The sequence below is a fragment of the Strongylocentrotus purpuratus genome, unplaced genomic scaffold (assembly GCF_000002235.5).
Source record: "Strongylocentrotus purpuratus isolate Spur 01 unplaced genomic scaffold, Spur_5.0 spur5_scaffold_17, whole genome shotgun sequence".
NCBI lineage: Eukaryota > Metazoa > Echinodermata > Echinoidea > Camarodonta > Strongylocentrotidae > Strongylocentrotus > Strongylocentrotus purpuratus.
Window position 1 is genome coordinate 10,203,614 of NW_022145602.1, and position 16,844 is coordinate 10,220,457.

The following is a 16,844-nucleotide window of genomic DNA, read 5'->3' on the forward strand; positions in this document are numbered from 1 at the left end:
CGCGGATATGTGCAGAAAATCTTTCTTAGTCATCACGAAAAAAACCCATAGATATGAAACTTAATGGACTTATACTTAATAAGATACCATATCAATGCAACAAGGTTCAGAAATTTTCGTCATTCCATTTGAAATGACAACCTTTTCCCAAATATATGAAGTGGACAAATGAAAAATGTTCTAACCTGTACTTCGAGGACCTGTGTAGTATAAAGAAAAGAAGAACAAAACAAAAGTTGCATGCAAATTAATCTGGTAATGACTATAATGAAATCGCCGTATTATTACTCTCTATAATTTTAAAGTGCATAATACATATAGACTCAAGATAATTGAACATCCTGCTTCTGGGTTTATCGCTTACACATTCATTGCTTGTAATGATTATGATGATGATGATGATGATGATGATGATGATGATGTTAATATTAATAATAATCATGATGATAATAATGATAATAATTATGATAATGATAATTACTGCTACAATTATCGGAGAGGACCTTAAGCCGTCGGTCCTCTAGTTGATTATTAACAAGCATCTTTGTTTTCTTAGCATTCAAGTAAAATAACCACTACTACTGTTACTACTACTTCTATATCCACAACAGTAACAACTATAACAATACTACTTTTAACAACAGTAAGAAGAAGATTAATAATAACAATGGGTATAACGGATACAAACAGCAGAAGCTCGCAGTGCACTGTGGTCGTCAGCAGTGGCTATACTAGCTGCGCCGGTAGTATACTGGTGTGCACGCTGCCGCCCCATATCTGCTGGAGCTAAATAGAGGCGATCGCGCAAGGACCGAAACGTGGAGAAGTTTTCCGTTGTGAAAATCGTGAATCCTCTGAAATTTGGGGATTCCAAAAGACCAGCGAATGATGAACCTCGACCAGTAAATCAACCGAAAGCTAAAATTGGTTCAAGGAAACCTGTTAGCAAGGAGGCGAATATGTATACGGACCTGGACCAGAAATATCGTACAGAGGGAGGAGATCTTACAATTAGCTGCATGTTATAACTTGTAAAGTTGTAAGAGGGAAATTATGCAGACTATTAATGATATTGATGAAATAGCAAAGAATTTATGGGTACCAATTCATTGGAAACTTGTATTAAAAGGAGCCCCCGTCAGTACTAAAACAGCACACGTGAGCCTTTTCACGGGGGCACTTTTTTGGAAGAGCCCCCGTGGACCAAAAAAATAATTTGAGCCCTGCTAATAATGATAATAATAATAACACAAATAATAATACATATAAATAAGTTGGTATCATTTACCACGGGTAGCCACATCAGTATTAATACTGGTCTTCTTGCGCGTCCTGCAATTATCGTTTTAACATTGACAGGTAAGTACTTTATAAACCTGGGTCGAGAGTAGCTGATACGCGCAGAACAAATTCTCTAAAGATCATTAGATGTAACCAACGAGTATAAAGAATCGAACCTGGGACCTCTCGAATGAACGTTCACCAAATATACCACTGCTTCGTGTGTATCTAGGGTAGCAATGTGATAGAGGGTAGCGTATTCATAGTAAGCTACGCGATTTTTTTTTTGTGTGCCTTAAATTTTAAGGATCACGGTTTCGAGTTGGAGAAGACCTGGCCTAGAAGATTATGGCATTTAATTATAATTTGTTGGTAGGGGAAGGTCAGGGGTTATTTTTCCACTCGTATATCAGCAAAGGAGATTCGATGGACCTCTTCTATATACAAGAAAAAAGAAGAAAAAAAGGAAGTCACCTGATGCTAGAAAAAGTGGTTGAATTAATCCCCGTCAACAACAATATGGTCACTTAGGTCACTTTTTGATCAATACGATCATTTGTATTGATTTTTGTCAGAAATCAGGCCAAAATTTAAGTAAGAATCAGTAAATGATTGGGTTCTGTCATCCAAATTCAATGTGGCCTGACATAAGAACCATGACTAACATTAATGCTAGGTATTTCTACACTGCTGGTTGAATGTACTCAGACAAATCTGATCCCTGATATTTGTTTCGGCAAAATCTTAAGAAACTTCAGATTGTAGAATTTGGAATCATCGGTCCCATTTCAAACAAGTGCTTTATACGCAAAAATCACGAATATAAAGAAAGAAAGTACGCTCCTACTAAGTTTCGATATTGAATCACAAGGATACTATCTGTACAATTAACCTGTGTACAATACTCTACTATCGAGTTTGACTCCCAGGGTTTTATCTCTTCGGACAATACAAAACGACTAAAACAATCCTTAATGAATTTGGTAAACCAACGAAGTTCAAGTTTTTTTCAGGATAACATTTCTAGACAAGCAGTGACCTCTTCAGTGGTTATTCATTATGCAAAAAACAACACCATATATGAAACCCAAACCCTGGTCCGTGCATGGCGTTGCTAGTGTGGTTGTATTAGGCCAGGAGCAACCATACCTGATCAATGCCCATTATCTTTACAACAAATTCATGTTCATGTAAAGCAATATCTTAAGTGGTTGTTGGGAGGTGTCGTAATACTACGGTGACAGTATCAGGATGCAAATTATGATTTGTCTGTATAAACCCTGATTGTTTGTCTTAAGAAGTCACTCATCTCAACATCTTTGGGAGGAAAGGGTGATAAAATAAGAACTTAATATTTACTATATTTCAATATTTTATAAATTTTTCACATTACATGGCTACCGATTCTGTATATTAACTAGCATAAAGATTTTTGAAGTTGTTTTTTATGAATTGTATATGTTTACATTACACTACACTGCATGGAAAATTATTCAGGTCCAGTCCTTGGCTTTTCTTATTGTGTTATATTAAGTATCAGTAAATTGATGTTTCAACGAAAAATCTTCACCCTGAGAAAAGAGATTATTTATGTTTTTCATCGTTTATACAATCCTTTGCAAAGTAGCTCAGAAACTGGTCGTTCGAATTATAAAGAATAAGAGTGACCCCCCACACACACAATTTTATCTCTTACATCTCCAGGGTGCCAACTTTATACCTAATCTTATTCCAGTATTTAATTATGAATTAGCTAGGCCGTTATAATTTAGTTGTTTTTTTCATTGTTGAATCTTTGGAATGTTATTATGAACTTTATCCTAGTTTGAGGTCGCAAAAGGCACCATGATCTTAATTAAACGCATATGTCTGAAAGCAACGCAATCATATGCAATAGAGCAAAGCGACCGAGCTTTAGATTTGTTTTTCTCAGTTTTATGATTTTAAACCCTTCTAAAACAGTCTTCCTCTATGCATATACAAGCACTTTACCCTGGATTGGAGGCTCATGAACCTTAATTAAGCATATTAGTTCTCTTCCTTTTCTTTGCCTCCCCCCCCCCCTTATGCGTTTATTGGGCCCCATCCCTCTGCCCACCCCCTCCCCCCCGCCCCGCCTTGGCAAATAAATGGTCAATATTTAACAATGACACTAACCTTGGCATTTCACTCCTGAATCCTCGGAATGGCGACAATTGGTTCCCCCAACAGTATTCAAAAGGTAAGTACAGTTGGTGATTCGATTCTCAGTGCCGTCACATCTCACGTCGTCGAGGAAGATCTTTTCTGAGCCTTGGCCGAATTCTGCCCCTATCGTAAAGCCAGAAGCACCGCCAGTGTAGCCCAACTGTCTGCAGACCACCTTAGCGTCTTCCAAACCCCAGTAATCGTCGCAAACTGTCCCCCATTCTCCGTTGTAGAAGACCTCTACCCGTCCCATCCACTCGTTGCTACCTGTCCCGACAAGCCGCACATCTAAAAGGAGCACAGGAAGAGAATGCGAGTCACACTCAAAAGAAATTCGGGTATAGTTTGCAGGCTATAAGCACAAATCCTTGCCATTTGTAATGCATAACAGATAGCCTGAGCACAGTGGCGTACGCAGGATTTTTTCAAGGGGGGGGGGGGGGGTTTAAAATCGGGTCCAAAATTTTGCAACGACTCAGGAAAATTTGAAAATCGCGCCGGCCGAAAAGTCGCTCAGTGTGTGTGTGGGAGGGGGGGGGGGGGGGTAAGCGGACACTTTTTTTTTTTTTTGTCTCAAAATTTGAAAAATGGGGGGTTTACACACATAAAAATACCAAAGGAGGGGTTTAACCCCCCAAACACCCCCCCCCCCCCCCTGCGTACGCGCCTGCCTGAGCATAGATATGAGCTAGGAGACTAAGGAGAGTAGTACTACTAATAATAGTGTAAACTTATAGAGCGCACACACCGCCCAGGGAAGCTCACGGCGCTAGCTCATCGACTGTTCTCTTTAATACGGTAAAGGAAATGTTGATTTGATGATAGAGTTATGCCATCAGAAATTCAAAAACAATTATGCAACATTTGTATCACCCATTTCAATCCTCAGCTCTGCATGGTGGGGGCCGGTGCCATCCAGCTGCCCCGTTCACTGACAATTCAAGGGACTATAGCCCAATCAGCACATGATTCACAGGAGCTCTATCATCCGAGGCCACTAGGCCCTACACGGGCAGCCAATGAGACGAAAGGGTGTTAAATAACTAAGTTCAGATGTATATACAAACAAAATATATTATTTAGGGATTAAGTAAATTAAACTTATACAACTTATGGAAATACCGGGTTATAGATGGAATAGGTACGTCTTAAGATGATCTTTAACGATGGAGTATGTTGCAATACAGCAACGTGATGGGGGAAGCTTATTCAATAATTTGGCTGCTGCATGCATGCGAAAAAGCATTGTCTCCCCATGAATGATGGGTACGGGGAAGTTGCAGCAAACTATCACTTCCAGATCTTAAAGGATCAAATCAGCTCTCAATTAATATAAGAAAAGAGGATCATGGGGACCAACAGGCACCGACTTGGGAAGTTTTCTTTATAGAGGGAGCAAGTAGCTACACGTAGTGCAGTGGGGCTTTGAGGTACGAGTTGGATCGGAGGGGTGTAGTGAGTCTTTAATATATTGTTGCGAAATTCCATGGGGGCCCGATAAACAAGTAACATTATTTTGTAGTACCCTTTTCTGGACAGGGAGCCAGGGAGGAGAGCGTATTATCAGCGTAATAGAGGACATTCTTGGTGTAAAAGTAAGGAGTCTTGCACTGGAAATTTGGAGGGATTGCAGTCTGTCTTGCTGCTGTTTGGTGAGTCCAAATAGAATAGAATTACAAAAATCTAAGCGAGATGAGATAAATGCATGGATTAATTGGAAGTTTCGTGGTCGAGTGGTTTAAGGCGTTTGACTGGAAATGTGAAGGTTGAGGGTTCGAATCCCGACACGGTACTTATATCCTTTGGCAAGATATTAACCTACACTTGCTTCTCTCCACCCATGTGTTAAAATGGTTACCCGGTAGGATGCGACCATCGTTTTTGGTCAAACAGTTTTTGAGCGTCAAGTAACGCCTGGCTGGAATGCTCACCAGGGAGTGGGGGTTGTGCACACAGTGTGTGCGGGCAAGCACTGAATCCAAAAAAAAAAAATCAATAAAAAAACCTATAACTAATGCTTTTTCATTAATATTTATTTGTTCATGAAAGTAATTTTAATATAAGTTGTTACATTTTAACAAGACATGAAAAGTAGTTTCTGTTTCTTTACATATATCACACTGGTCATTTTCCATTATACGCCATCTGCATACATTATGTTTTGATGGAAATATCTTATGCAATATTCTAAAATTAACTTGCTTTATACTATTATTACCTATTTGTTGAAATTTAAAATTGAATACTTTCTGCCAATTAAAATAAGCAGGTAAGTTCAAGTAATATTCCCAATAACATGTAACATTTGGTTTTTGAAATTTTTGTTTTAGGAGGAATAAATAATAATGTTTCGTCTTGAAACTAGATAGGCATATATCAACAACATCTCCCGTAGCTACTTCGATTAAATTTGAATCGTTTTGTTTACTACTTAATTGAACATTCTTTAGAACGTATAATTTATTCAACCAATAGCATGGGAAACATTTCTTTAATTATGCGTATTCGAACTCAAATAATAATCGATGAATACCAGCTTTACTATTTAACAGAATCGAGTCTTTCCAACTGCCATTTGTAATCACGGGCTTTACTTTACAAATTCAAGCTACGTACCACTTTGAAAACAATAATGTAGAATTTTTAAATCTAATATGACTGTTTTCCCATAATATCTCCTCTTCTATTTCTGTTACCTCAACTAAAACTCGATATTTAAATTCTGACCATGCAACAAGAAGATTTTGATAAAACTCTGACAGACCATTTTGTATACACAGCATTTTCATATCTTTCTTATTCAAATTATATCGTTAAAAATCTCTGGAAAATTCCAATCCTGTCAATCCAATATCTGAATAAAAATTTCCATCTACAAGTTTCTTTATCCAATAATTTGCTTATCAAATATATATAAATACAAAGAACTTGTTTTCGATTCCATGTCTACGATCTTAAGACCACCATCTAACTGTTTATTTATACAGACATTTCTTTTCATTCTTTCTCTTTCTGAACTCCAAAGAAAAGCATATATGTTTTTATTCAATGATTTTATAACAACTTTAGGAGCAGGTACTAAAGTTGCCGTATAAACAATTTGTGAAACGATTAAGGCTTTAATAACAACCACTTTACCATAAAACGTTAATATTATCTGTTTCCAGTATTTCATTATATTTTTGAATTTTTCTGACTTTTCCATCCCAAATTAAACATTCATTTTCCCTTTTATTTTTCCCGATATTCATTCCCAAATATTTTATTGTTTGTTCAGTACTTTCCCCACATTCTCCGTTCGCATAGTCTGTATTGATCTTCATTACTTTAGTCTTATCCTAATTTACTTGAGGACCTGTCATAATTTTCGATCTCTTTCATCAATGATTTTGAACTATTTCACAAAAAATGGTTGTGTTATCTGCAAATTGAGACACTTTTAATTCGGACAATACAGAACCTAATAAATCAATTCCTTTTATATCTTCGTTTTGTCGGATCTTACATTCTAGAAATTCAGCTACAATAATGAAAAGAAGACAATGGGCATCCCTGTCTCACCCCTTGCTCAATAGAAAAAGACTTAGACATCCTTAAGTAATTCATCACCTTTCCCTTTGCATTACTATACACAGTTTGGACCCATTTAATACAACCTTCCTTCAATTGAAAATTCTTTAAAGCGCGCACTAAAGTGAGTGGCTAACATTATCGTACGCTTTTTTGAAATCTAGAAACATAATAATACAAGGCAACTTTTTATCTAAACAATAATCAATAAAATCCTGAGTCAGTCTGACATTTTCTGTTGCTGGCCTTTTTTTAATAAAGCCAGTATTCGTTTTGATAAAACTTGTGCACATAATTTATAATCTACATTTAAGAGGGATATGGGTCTCCAATTCTCTAAAATTCTTTTAATTACTTTTTTATACAACAATGTTTTTAGCGCTCCTAAATAATCGATAATATTAGTAGTCGTAATAGTAGCGTTTCAAAATCTCAAACTTCATTCTAAATTGTATAGGTCAGTGCAAACCCCAAAATGCTTCTTTGTTATTCAGTGAATGCACTAGATCATCGAGTTTTAAATGAGGCCAAACTTGACTAGCTTTCGCTATTGGCGCCATATTGTATAGTTATTGTCATGCTGAAATTAAACGTATCTAAAATTTTGGCAGTAAATGGATGAATGAAAAGTGAATGAAGGAAATGTATAACTTACCAAAATTTGAGTAGGCGCTTGCCACACCGAGGCAGAGAAGAAGCGAGAGAATAGTGTAGCTTTCCATCATAGCACGATTTAACCAGGACCCTCGGGTAGGATGTATCGATGAAAAGTGTTGCTAATTCTTGAAGGAGGTGCGTTTTTATAGTGACATGATAACAAAAAGAGCCTCTCCTTCAGATATTTGAAAGGATTCGAAATATTTACCTCTCTTTCTAGTAAACCAGTCGACCGTGGTGGCTGTTACGAAACTTTGTCGAAAAATAGATACCTGGGCCCTGTTATTATAACACTTTTTATCAATAACAAGTGTCACATTTCTACAACAAATTTGCTCACAGCCGTGAACAAGACCAAGATGATAAATTGGATAATACGAGAAAATAGATCAAACAAGTGCAAATATTATTCATTGTAATGATAAATACAAGAATCATGAACTCCAAAATGTATTGGGGTGGAATTTCTATTAACTGTTGGCTTCAGTAAACGATTTGTTGATAACTTTGCTCGGGGGGGGGGGGGGGCGAGCAGAAAGATCAGGTAAAGCATCGATAAATGTTGTGACCCCGCCTTTTCCCTGGGTCTGCTATTGAATGGATATATCAATCAAAGCCCCCCCCCCCGTAACAGGTAACAACCACTTAAATTATGTTATCTTCTATACGGTAGATCTAGTCAGTTAAATTATATCGGCTTCCACCCATACCACCTTTATAGACATTTACCAAGTTTTGTTATCATTGTAACATTATAACATGCCTTAATTACAGAACAGGTGGTTTCGTCCATCATATTCAAAAAATCTGTTTTTTTTTAACATGCCAAATAACCGTCTTGTTATTATCAGTGCATGCAATTTTCTGATTTGTAATTTTATGTATTCTATACAAGACAGTTGCCACTCGATACCAAACCACGTTACATTCTATGACCGATCCTACTCTTGCGTGCGTGTGTGTGTGGGTGGCAGTGCGGGTGTGGGTGAGTGTGTGGAGAATGGTTGTGCTTGCTCTTACCTGCTCCTAAAGAGGAGGATCTAAGCTTTACAAATATGTGTCATTTATTAATTATAATTGTGATTAAGCTATGATAAAACATCGATAATTTTCGGGGTTTTTTTTTTCTTTTTCTGGGACGCACTGTACAATGTTACCTTTCTTCGCACCAGTGGTCTCGAAGAAGAAAAAAAGTAGGAAATTCAAACTAATCGTCACGAGCAATAGAAGTGGTAATTTCCTCCTTAAAAGTCACAAAGACCCTTTCATTTCATTTCAGAAATAACCTCTCTTTCCCTCAAAAAAAACATTTTTATAGAACTTTTGTTTTCGTATTGTTGTGCACATGACGAGCAAACTCATTGGAAATGTAATATGTAGGTGTAAATTTAAGTTTCATGTTCTTCCTTATTTTTTTTTCTCGCTCTCTTCTCATGTTTCCTTCCATGCCACGAATCTTTTCGGAGCGTGACCAGATTGAAAGTATGCTTAAATGCGGGCATTGATGTATGTAGAAAAAACAGGATTGAGATCACCGTGCACCACTTAGAAATGTAAAAGAAGAATAAGAAAAATAAGGTCGAGATTCGACCTTTATGTCTAGAGGAGTAGACTTTGCATTTTACATTTCTAATTGTTATTATCTTCCATCTCAGAGTGATTATATTGTCTTTAATCTCAGAGTGATTATAGACGTTATTGATATGGATAATAAAGATAAAGCTGTCGGGGTCTTGGAACATAATGCTTCAAAACAAATCGACCTTGCTGTTTATTTCTTTATTTCCTTCTCTACTGTTTATTCTATTTTGTTGCCAATCCTCAAAAACTAATTTATTATGCATATCACTGGGGGGAAAATGTAAAGGAGAACTTCAATCGAATTTCGCATTTTAAACCGTTTTTTATTATATTCACTCAGGAAAATACATCGTCGAGCAATTCAGTAAGGCATTCAAGAGTTAGGATTTTTTATCGCTTAATGTTGTACCTTTGTAAATTATATTAGCCCCCCCCCCCCCCCCCACCTATCCCCTCCCATACACCACTGCAATGTAAAACTTAGCAATTGATTGTACGATATGTAGACGGATTGATCTTAACATATATTGGCTTTTATATAGTACAGGTCTTAATTGCCAATACTGCAATAAAATCAATCTCAAATTTATCTTTTTGCAATCCAAGAGCCAGGTGTGAATGAGAATTATCTATTTCGCCATTGGGCCCTACTTTACCCATTCGGCAATAATACACTAAATGAGGCATCACATTGTAATAGACCTCCTTAAATGCTCGCACACTAGGTGATGAATTTCTCACCAAATACATGCTGTGCTGGTAAATGTAAATTTTTTGGGAAAAGCTGCTCAAAGTCCCCCTCCCAGCCCCACCCCCGCAAACACGTACACAGGCACACACACTACAACATATAACCCTACACTCCCGTTCACTTTTTATTTATTTTTTCGTTCAGTAACTTTCTTTTATTCCTCCAAATGTAATACAAACAAGAACAACATACAATAAAAGAGGAGGATCTAAGCTTCACAAGTATGTGTCATTTTTTTAAATTATAATAGTGATTAAGCTATGATTAAACATCAATAATTTTCGGTTTCTTTTTTTCTGGGAGGCACCGTACATTGTTACCTTTTATCGCACCAGTGATCTCGAGGCAGCAGACAACAAGACATTTTGTATATAATAAAAGGTCCACGGGATAGAATGTTAGAAGCTTTAACTAAATAAAACACACACTCTCTCCAATTTTAGACAGAAAAAGATTGTTTTAGGAACCACTTCGATCTTAACGGATGGGGTGCAGGGGGGGGGGGGCTTTGTCAGGAGTCTTAGGCCGAAGCCGCAGGAAGTTCTTAAATTAAAAAAAAAAATAGGAAATTCAAACTAGTCGTCACGAGCAATAGAAATTGTAATTTCCTCCTGAAAAGTCACATAGACCCTTTCATTTCATTTTAGAAATAATATCTCTTCCCCTCGAAAAAGACATTTTTTATAGAACTTTTGTTTTAGTATTGTTCTATCTCGTTTGCAGACTTGTTTGGCACATGTCGAGCAAACTCATCGGAAATGCAATAAATGTTCAATAATTTATTGCATTTTACACCGGTCCCCAACATAAAAAAAAATCCTCTGGACGGCCATGAATTATGGCTCAAGGCATGGACACACAGGGGATTGTTTAATGTTGGGAACCGAGGTAAAATGCAATAAATTATTGAAAAATTATTGCATTTTCTTTGTTTTTTATTATTTATGGAAACTGCCCCGTACCCTAGCCCCCGCTGCGTACAGGCATGGTTCAGTTTAGTGACAAAGCAATGGCCTCGTAACTGTGAGGCCCCAGGATCAAAACCGTGTCGATGTGCTATATATTAGTGCCCTTTTATAGGGCATTAATCCTCATTACTGTCATTTATGACTTAAAGGCGTAGGTCCCCTAGTTGATAAGCATAGTAGCATACACATGCTTTAGCAGTCACGCAAAACACACATTGTCAAATTATCATTCAATAAACTCAGAGAATGTATACTATTTTCTAGATCTATTATTTTTGAATTATTTTAAAATAATTCCATAAATTGGGGTAAAACAAAAATATTCCAACTTTATGAGCGACAATGTATTTAGGTGTAAATTTAAGTTTCATGTTCTTCCTTTTTCTCTCTCTCACTCTCTCCATCTTCTCATGTTTCCTTCCATGCTAAGAATCTTTTCGGAACGTGACCAGATTGAAAGTATGCTTAAATGCGGGCATTGATGTATGTAGAAAAAACAGGATTGAGATCACCGTGCACTGCTTAGAAATGTAAAAGAAGAATAAGAAAAATAAGGTCGAGATACGACCTTTATGTCAAGAGGTGTAGACTTTGCATTATGCATTTCTAATTGTTATTATCTTCCATCTCAGAGTGATTATACTGTCTTCAATCTCAGAGTGATTATAGACGTTATTGATATGGATGATAAAGATAAAGCTGTCGGGGTCTTGGAACATAATGCTTCAAAACAAATCGACCTTGATGTTTATTTCTTTATTTAGAGTCCTTCTCTACTGTTTATTCTATTTTGTTGCCAATCCTCAAAACTAATTTATTATGCATATCACTGGGGGGAAAATGCAAAGGAGAACTTCAATCGAATTTCGCATTTTAAACCGTTTTTTATTATATTCACTCAGGAAAATACATCGTCGAGCAATTCAGTAAGGCATTTAAGAGTTAGGATTTTCTTTCGCTTAATGTTGTACCTTTGTAAATTATATTAGCCCCCCCCCCTCCCCCACCTATCCCTCCCATACACCACTGCAATGTAAAACTTAGCAATTGATTGTACGATATGTAGACGGATTGATCTTAACATATATTGGCTTTTATATAGTACAGGTCTTAATTGCCAATACTGCAATAAAATCAATCTCAAATTTATCTTTTTGCAATCCAAGAGCCAGGTGTGAATGAGAATTATCTATTTCGCCATTGGGCCCTACTTTACCCATTCGGCAATAATACACTAAATGAGGCATCACATTGTAATAGACCTCCTTAAATGCTCGCACACTAGGTGATGAATTTCTCACCAAATACATGCTGTGCTGGTAAATGTAAATTTTTGGGGAAAAGCTGCTCAAAGTCCCCCTCCCACCCCCACCCCCGCAAACACGTACACAGGCACACACACTACAACATATAACCCTACACTCCCGTTCACTTTTTATTTATTTTTTCGTTCAGTAACTTTCTTTTATTCCTCCAAATGTAATACAAACAAGAACAACATACAATAAAAGAGGAGGATCTAAGCTTCACAAGTATGTGTCATTTTTTTAAATTATAATAGTGATTAAGCTATGATTAAACATCAATAATTTTCGGTTTCTTTTTTTCTGGGAGGCACCGTACATTGTTACCTTTTATCGCACCAGTGATCTCGAGGCAGCAGACAACAAGACATTTTGTAAATAATAAAAGGTCCACGGGATAGAATGTTAGAAGCTTTAACTAAATAAAACACACACTCTCTCCAATTTTAGACAGAAAAAGATTGTTTTAGGAACCACTTCGATCTTAACGGATGGGGTGCAGGGGGGGGGGGGGGGGGGGGCTTTGTCAGGAGTCTTAGGCCGAAGCCGCAGGAAGTTCTTAAATTAAAAAAAAAAATAGGAAATTCAAACTAGTCGTCACGAGCAATAGAAATTGTAATTTCCTCCTGAAAAGTCACATAGACCCTTTCATTTCATTTTAGAAATAATATCTCTTCCCCTCGAAAAAGACATTTTTTATAGAACTTTTGTTTTAGTATTGTTCTATCTCGTTTGCAGACTTGTTTGGCACATGTCGAGCAAACTCATCGGAAATTCAATAAATGTTCAATAATTTATTGCATTTTACACCGGTCCCCAACATAAAAAAAAATCCTCTGGACGGCCATGAATTATGGCTCAAGGCATGGACACACAGGGGATTGTTTAATGTTGGGAACCGAGGTAAAATGCAATAAATTATTGAAAAATTATTGCATTTTCTTTGTTTGTTATTATTTATGGAAACTGCCCCGTACCCTAGCCCCCGCTGCGTACAGGCATGGTTCAGTTTAGTGACAAAGCAATGGCCTCGTAACTGTGAGGCCCCAGGATCAAAACCGTGTCGATATGCTATATATTAGTGCCCTTTTATAGGGCATTAATCCTCATTACTGTCATTTATGACTTAAAGGCGTAGGTCCCCTAGTTGATAAGCATAGTAGCATACACATGCTTTAGCAGTCACGCAAAACACACATTGTCAAATTATCATTCAATAAACTCAGAGAATGTATACTATTTTCTAGATCTATTATTTTTGAATTATTTTAAAATAATTCCATAAATTGGGGTAAAACAAAAATATTCCAACTTTATGAGCGACAATGTATTTAGGTGTAAATTTAAGTTTCATGTTCTTCCTTTTTCTCTCTCTCACTCTCTCCATCTTCTCATGTTTCCTTCCATGCTAAGAATCTTTTTGGAACGTGACCAGATTGAAAGTATGCTTAAATGCGGGCATTGATGTATGTAGAAAAAACAGGATTGAGATCACCGTGCACTGCTTAGAAATGTAAAAGAAGAATAAGAAAAATAAGGTCGAGATACGACCTTTATGTCAAGAGGTGTAGACTTTGCATTATGCATTTCTAATTGTTATTATCTTCCATCTCAGAGTGATTATACTGTCTTCAATCTCAGAGTGATTATAGACGTTATTGATATGGATGATAAAGATAAAGCTGTCGGGGTCTTGGAACATAATGCTTCAAAACAAATCGACCTTGATGTTTATTTCTTTATTTAGAGTCCTTCTCTACTGTTTATTCTATTTTGTTGCCAATCCTCAAAACTAATTTATTATGCATATCACTGGGGGGAAAATGCAAAGGAGAACTTCAATCGAATTTCGCATTTTAAACCGTTTTTTATTATATTCACTCAGGAAAATACATCGTCGAGCAATTCAGTAAGGCATTTAAGAGTTAGGATTTTCTTTCGCTTAATGTTGTACCTTTGTAAATTATATTAGCCCCCCCCCCCTCCCCCACCTATCCCTCCCATACACCACTGCAATGTAAAACTTAGCAATTGATTGTACGATATGTAGACGGATTGATCTTAACATATATTGGCTTTTATATAGTACAGGTCTTAATTGCCAATACTGCAATAAAATCAATCTCAAATTTATCTTTTTGCAATCCAAGAGCCAGGTGTGAATGAGAATTATCTATTTCGCCATTGGGCCCTACTTTACCCATTCGGCAATAATACACTAAATGAGGCATCACATTGTAATAGACCTCCTTAATGCTTGCACATTAGGTGATGAATTTCTCACCAAATACATGCAGTGCTGGTAATTTTAAATTTTGGGGGAAAAGCTGCTCGAAGTCCCCCTCCCATCCCCCACCCCCGCAAACACGTACACAAGCACACACACACTACAACCCTACACTCCCGTTCACTTTTTATTTATTTTTTCGTTCAGTAACTTTCTTTTATTCCTCCAAATGTAATACAAACAAGAACAACATACAATAAAAGAGGAGGATCTAAGCTTCACAAGTATGTGTCATTTTTTAATTATAATAGTGATTAAGCTATGATAAAACATCAATTATTGTCGGTTTCTTCTTTTTTTTTGGGGGGGACGCACAGTACATTGTTACCTTTGTTCGCACCAGTGATCTCGACGCAGCAGACAGCAAGAAATTGTGTAAATAATAATAGGCCACGGGAGTAAATGTTAGAAACTTTAACTAAATAAAACACACACTCTCTCCAATTTTATACACAAAAAGATCTCGTTTGGCACATGTCGAGCAAAATCATCGGAAATTTTCCCTTTTTTTTCTCTCTCTCTCTCTCTTTTCTCATATTTCCTTCCATGCCACGATTTTTTTCGGAGCGTGACCAGATTGAAAGTATGCTTAAATGGGGGCATTGATGTATGTAGAAAAAACAGGATTGAGATCACCGTGCACCGCTTAGAAAAGTAAAAGAAAAATAAGAAAAATAAGGTCGAGATTCGACCTTTATGTCTAGAGGAGTAGACTTTGCATTATACATTTCTAATTGTTATTATCTTCCATCTCAGAGTGATTATATTGTCTTCAATCTCAGAGTGATTATAGACGTTATTGATATGGATAATAAAGATAAAGCTGTCGGGGTCTTGGAACATAATGCTTCAAAACAAATCGACCTTGATGTTTATTTCTTTATTTAGAGTCCTTCTCTACTGTTTATTCTATTTTGTTGCCAATCCTCAAAAACTAATTTATTGTGCATATCACTGGGGGAAATGCAAGGAAGAACTTCAATCGAATTTCGCATTTTAAACCGTTGTTTATTATATTCACTCAGGAAAATACATCGTCGAGCAATTCAGTAAGGCAGCCAACAGTTAGGATTTTCTATCGCTTAATGTTGTACCTTTGAAAATTATATTTGCCCCCCCCCACCCCCCTCCCATACACCACTGCAATGTAGAGCTTTGCAATTGATTGTACGATATGTAGACGGATTGATCTTAACATATATTGGCTTTTATATAGTACAGGTCTTAATTGCCAATACTGCAATAAAATCAATCTCAAATTTATCCTTTTGCAATCCAGGAGCCAGGTGTGAATGGGAATTATCTATTTCGCCATTGGGCCCTACTTTACCCATTCGGCAATAATACACTAAATGAGGCATCAATTTTTGGGGGGAGAAGCTGCACAAAGTCCCCCCCCCCCCCGCAAACACGTACACAAGCACACTCACTGCCACATATAACCCTACCTTTTTTTTTAAATTTCTTTTAGTAATTTTGTTTTATTCCTCCAAATGTAATACAAACAAGAATAACAAACGATGAAAGAGGAGGATCTAAGTATGTGTCATTTATTAATTATAATTGTGATTAAGCTATGATAAAACATCAATTATTGTCGGTTTCTTCTTTTTTTTTTGGGGGGGGGGGACGCACAGTACATTGTTACCTTTGTTCGCACCAGTGATCTCGACGCAGCAGACAGCAAGAAATTGTGTAAATAATAAAAGGCCACGGGAGTAAATGCTAGAAGCTTTAACTAAATAAAACACACACTCTCTCTCCAATTTTATACACAAAAAGATTTTGTTTGGCACATGTCGAGCAAACTCATCGGAAATTTTCCCCCTTTTTTTTTTCTCTCTCTCTCTCTCTCTCTTTTCTCATATTTCCTTCCATGCCACGATTTTTTTCGGAGCGTGACCAGATTGATGTATGTAGAAAAAACATGATTGAGATCACCGTGCACCGCTTAGAAATGTAAAAGAAAAATAAGAAAAATAAGGTCGAGATTCGACCTTTATGTCTAGAGGAGTAGACTTTGCATTATGCATTTCTAATTGTTATTACCTTCCACCTCAGAGTGATTATAGAAATTATTGGGGACTTTTAGATTCGCACGAAGACAATTGGTCTATGCTACGATCGACATCCTTTTAATGCACTGCCTTGAATGGACGTCACATGTATCTGTCCACGCAAATCTAAAAGTCCCTAATTATATAGACCATGGGCCGAGGCCTGTTTTCTTGCTTAGTTTTTGAAATCTCATTTTCCAG

The 16,844-nt window shown here is 36.8% G+C and overlaps 1 protein-coding gene across 4 annotated transcripts in view; it reads right to left on the reverse strand.

Annotated features, from left to right (window-relative positions):
- Positions 1-7,898, reverse strand: part of LOC100888472 (deleted in malignant brain tumors 1 protein) — a 28,260-nt gene extending 20,362 nt beyond the window's left edge. For all 4 annotated transcript variants that reach the window (XM_030988662.1, XM_030988661.1, XM_030988660.1 and 1 more), the window contains exons 1-3: positions 7,694-7,898; positions 3,439-3,756; positions 186-200 (exon numbers count right to left, since the gene is read on the reverse strand). In XM_030988662.1, coding sequence (XP_030844522.1) covers positions 186-200; positions 3,439-3,756; positions 7,694-7,763 — 403 coding nt within the window. In that variant the 5' untranslated portion in view covers positions 7,764-7,898. The remainder of the gene's footprint in view (positions 1-185; positions 201-3,438; positions 3,757-7,693) is intronic.
- Between the last annotated feature and the right edge of the window lie 8,946 nt (positions 7,899-16,844).